This window comes from Arachis ipaensis, chromosome B06 (assembly GCF_000816755.2).
Source record: "Arachis ipaensis cultivar K30076 chromosome B06, Araip1.1, whole genome shotgun sequence".
Taxonomy (NCBI): Eukaryota; Viridiplantae; Streptophyta; class Magnoliopsida; order Fabales; family Fabaceae; genus Arachis; species Arachis ipaensis.
In genome coordinates, this window is record NC_029790.2 from 12,196,292 (window position 1) to 12,199,093 (window position 2,802).

The window sequence follows — 2,802 nt, forward strand, 5'->3', positions numbered from 1 at the left end:
CTGATTTTGTTGTTTTTTTTTTTTTTTTTTTTGGTCAAGTGGATTGGACAACCCCCAATCCTAGGCATTAACCCCATGTTTCACACACTCACACAATACACTCACACACACTACATGGGTATTATGGGTTCTTGCAACATCCAGCCTCAGCTGGGATTTGAACCCGGGTGCAGCTTGATGAGAGGCGTAGAAATCCACCATCTGTGCCAAGCCTCAGCTGCACATGATTAGTAGTTTAGAACCTAGGAGGGGAGCAATGGGTCTTTATTCACCGAAATAAAAATAAGGAAGCTTTGGTCTCTGAGCTTGCCTTTGGGGTTTAAAGCTTGTTTTGTCTTTTGGAGAAGCAAGGTGACCCATAATAGTTATGACCACTAAACCGCCCGCATTCTGTTGGGCTTTGAAAAAATATTATTGAATTTCGGTTTTTGGTCAAAGTAGAGGGCCCATAGGCCCAAAAGGAGAAAAAAAACCACCATACGGCAACAGGGACCACCTCCTTTAGAAAGCCTAACTGTAATCGCATTACCTTAACGGATTGCATTTCAATATTGTTTGATTCTATTAATTAGAGAGCAATGATTATTCCTGGCTTCACATCATTCGAATTGCACAAGTTTAATTATAGATTGTCACATTTGTAAAATTATTTGACTAAACTATTAATCTTAAGTATGGTGTTATAAATTCGGTTTAGGTTTATAAAGTTGGATGGCATGTGTCATTAGTTGCTTTCTCCTCTGTTATTTTTGGTCGCATTAGCAAAGAAAATATAAATAGGTAAGAGGGGTGTGTCGGTGAGGCGCACCGATTCATAGAAATAAAAACACTAAAAAGAGCGTTGCACGCAGTAATGTATTGGGTTGCCGATTGTGATTGAGCATTGGCATACGGCTACGGCATACCCCGTTTATTTAATTATGCTTAAAAGTTGAGCAACAGGGTTCAAGGTTAAATGTTTGGATTAATATATGCCTGTTAAGGTTATGCAGCTGACCTTGCCTCACCAGTCACCACACTAGTGATTATGCTTTTTAATTGTGTTTCTGAAAGTCGAATGGATAATGAATGCCGCCAAGTAAAGCCAAAGAGTAGTGAGTTCTTAAATCCCATTTCTCAAGATTAATTAAAGCCAAAACCTCATCAATAAGATGTGGTTATATATTGTTAATAATTGGCCGCTGCCTGATATCTATCTATCTATCTATCTATCTAATTGTGTGTTCTATTTTTGTAAAATAATAAGAATCGTCCTGAAATTTCCACGGTCCTGTGTAGGGTGAGATTGTGTGGATAGGAGAAGCAGACACGTCAGAGGGCACGTGGTTGCTTCAAAATGCGGAATTGTGAGGGCGTTTCGGTCATTGTAATGGGGAGCCCTAGGGTTTTAGGGGTATATTCACAATCACATAGTCGGTTGTGGTTCTGTTTCTATTCTCATTACTACTCTGCTGCAGCAGCGTGCGGGTGTTAGTAGGGTGCTATCATCTACTTTCATTTACATTTCCATTTTATTTTTCTCTCTTTCGCCGATTCGGTTGTGGTTGTGCTCATGGTAATGATGGATCTCAACAAGGTCTGTTCTGTAATTGAGTAGTGATTTTGAAGTGGTTGATTATTACATTACTATTATATAATTACGATTTCATGATAACAGGAATGGGTGTGTGAGAGCAAGAAGTGTTGTAGTGATTGCAAGACCACCAAGACTCCACTGTGGAGAGGAGGACCTGCTGGTCCCAAGGTCATACCCTCCAATTTTAAATTTTTTTTTTTCATTGGATGTGTCATGCAAAATATTAATTCTTATTGTTTGTGTTTCTTGATCAGAGTCTTTGCAACGCGTGCGGAATAAGGTACCGGAAGAGAAGGGCTTCAGCGGTGGGAATGAGAAAAGGACAAGAGAGGAAGAGAGAGAGATCACAAAATGGCGGTGGCAGCAGCTCCTCTACCTCCTCCTCTGATAACGAGTTGAAGGAGTCGTTGAAAGTGAATTTGATGGCGTTGGGTGAGGAGTTTTGGTTGCTAAAGAAGAAACAGAGGAGTATGTGTTTGTTGGGGGAAGAGGAACAAGCCGCTGTGTGTTTAATGGCACTCTCTTGTGGCTATGTTTTTGCTTAATTAAGGAGACTATTTTTCTATTAGCTATAACCCCCCCAACCCTTAATCAACAACTCTTATACTTTTGGAGCATTCTAATTTGTAGAGTGACGTACCCTGTGTTTATGGAAAGAAGGGTATCTCGCAATGTTTCTAATGCTTGTTATAGTTTAGTTAGGAGGGGGAGAATCCTTCCGCCTAAAGGGTCTGGGTCTTAGTCGTTCATTTTGTTATGGTGATACGTTCCGTTAGTTATTGATGTAAATGTTAGGAGAAAATGGAAATATACGGTAATTATGTTTTAGTATCATTCTCCTTTCCTTTCTGCAATATTTCTTTTCTCTTGTCCCTTTTATCTTCTATTCTATGCATCAACCAATTAGGCAACTATCGTATACACTTAAACAGCCAATATGACAGTAGTTACGGAGAATATCAACGGCCATGCAGGAAGTACTTTTTTTTTTTAGGTAAATTATTAAATTGGTATTCTATTTTTAAATTTGATCCTGTTTTACTTTTTAAAGTTTAAACTGTCTTATTTAAATTTAAAAAGTTTTATTTAACTTTAATGTAGTTATATCTGTCTTATTTAAATTTAAAAGGTTTTATTTAACTTTAATGTAGTTATATCGTGAAGTCAATATTAAATAATTAACGAAATTTAGTTTTTAGATATGAAAAATTTATACAATTAAATTT

General features: G+C 37.6%; 1 protein-coding gene across 1 annotated transcript; it reads left to right on the forward strand.

The window, feature by feature from the left end:
- On the forward strand, positions 1,351 to 2,410 carry LOC107648016 (GATA transcription factor 16). Its single transcript, XM_016352046.2, has 3 exons — positions 1,351 to 1,576; positions 1,658 to 1,744; positions 1,831 to 2,410. The coding sequence occupies exons 1-3, from the start codon at positions 1,553 to 1,555 to the stop codon at positions 2,119 to 2,121; spliced, it is 402 nt and encodes a 133-aa protein (XP_016207532.1). The 5' UTR covers positions 1,351 to 1,552; the 3' UTR covers positions 2,122 to 2,410.

Coding starts and splice junctions, on each gene's coding strand:
- LOC107648016 (XM_016352046.2), top strand. CDS start 1,553: ATGGTAATGATGGATCTCAACAAG. Junction 1,577..1,657: donor TAATGATGGATCTCAACAAG/GTCTGTTCTGTA, acceptor TCATGATAACAG/GAATGGGTGTGTGAGAGCAA. Junction 1,745..1,830: donor GAGGACCTGCTGGTCCCAAG/GTCATACCCTCC, acceptor TTTCTTGATCAG/AGTCTTTGCAACGCGTGCGG.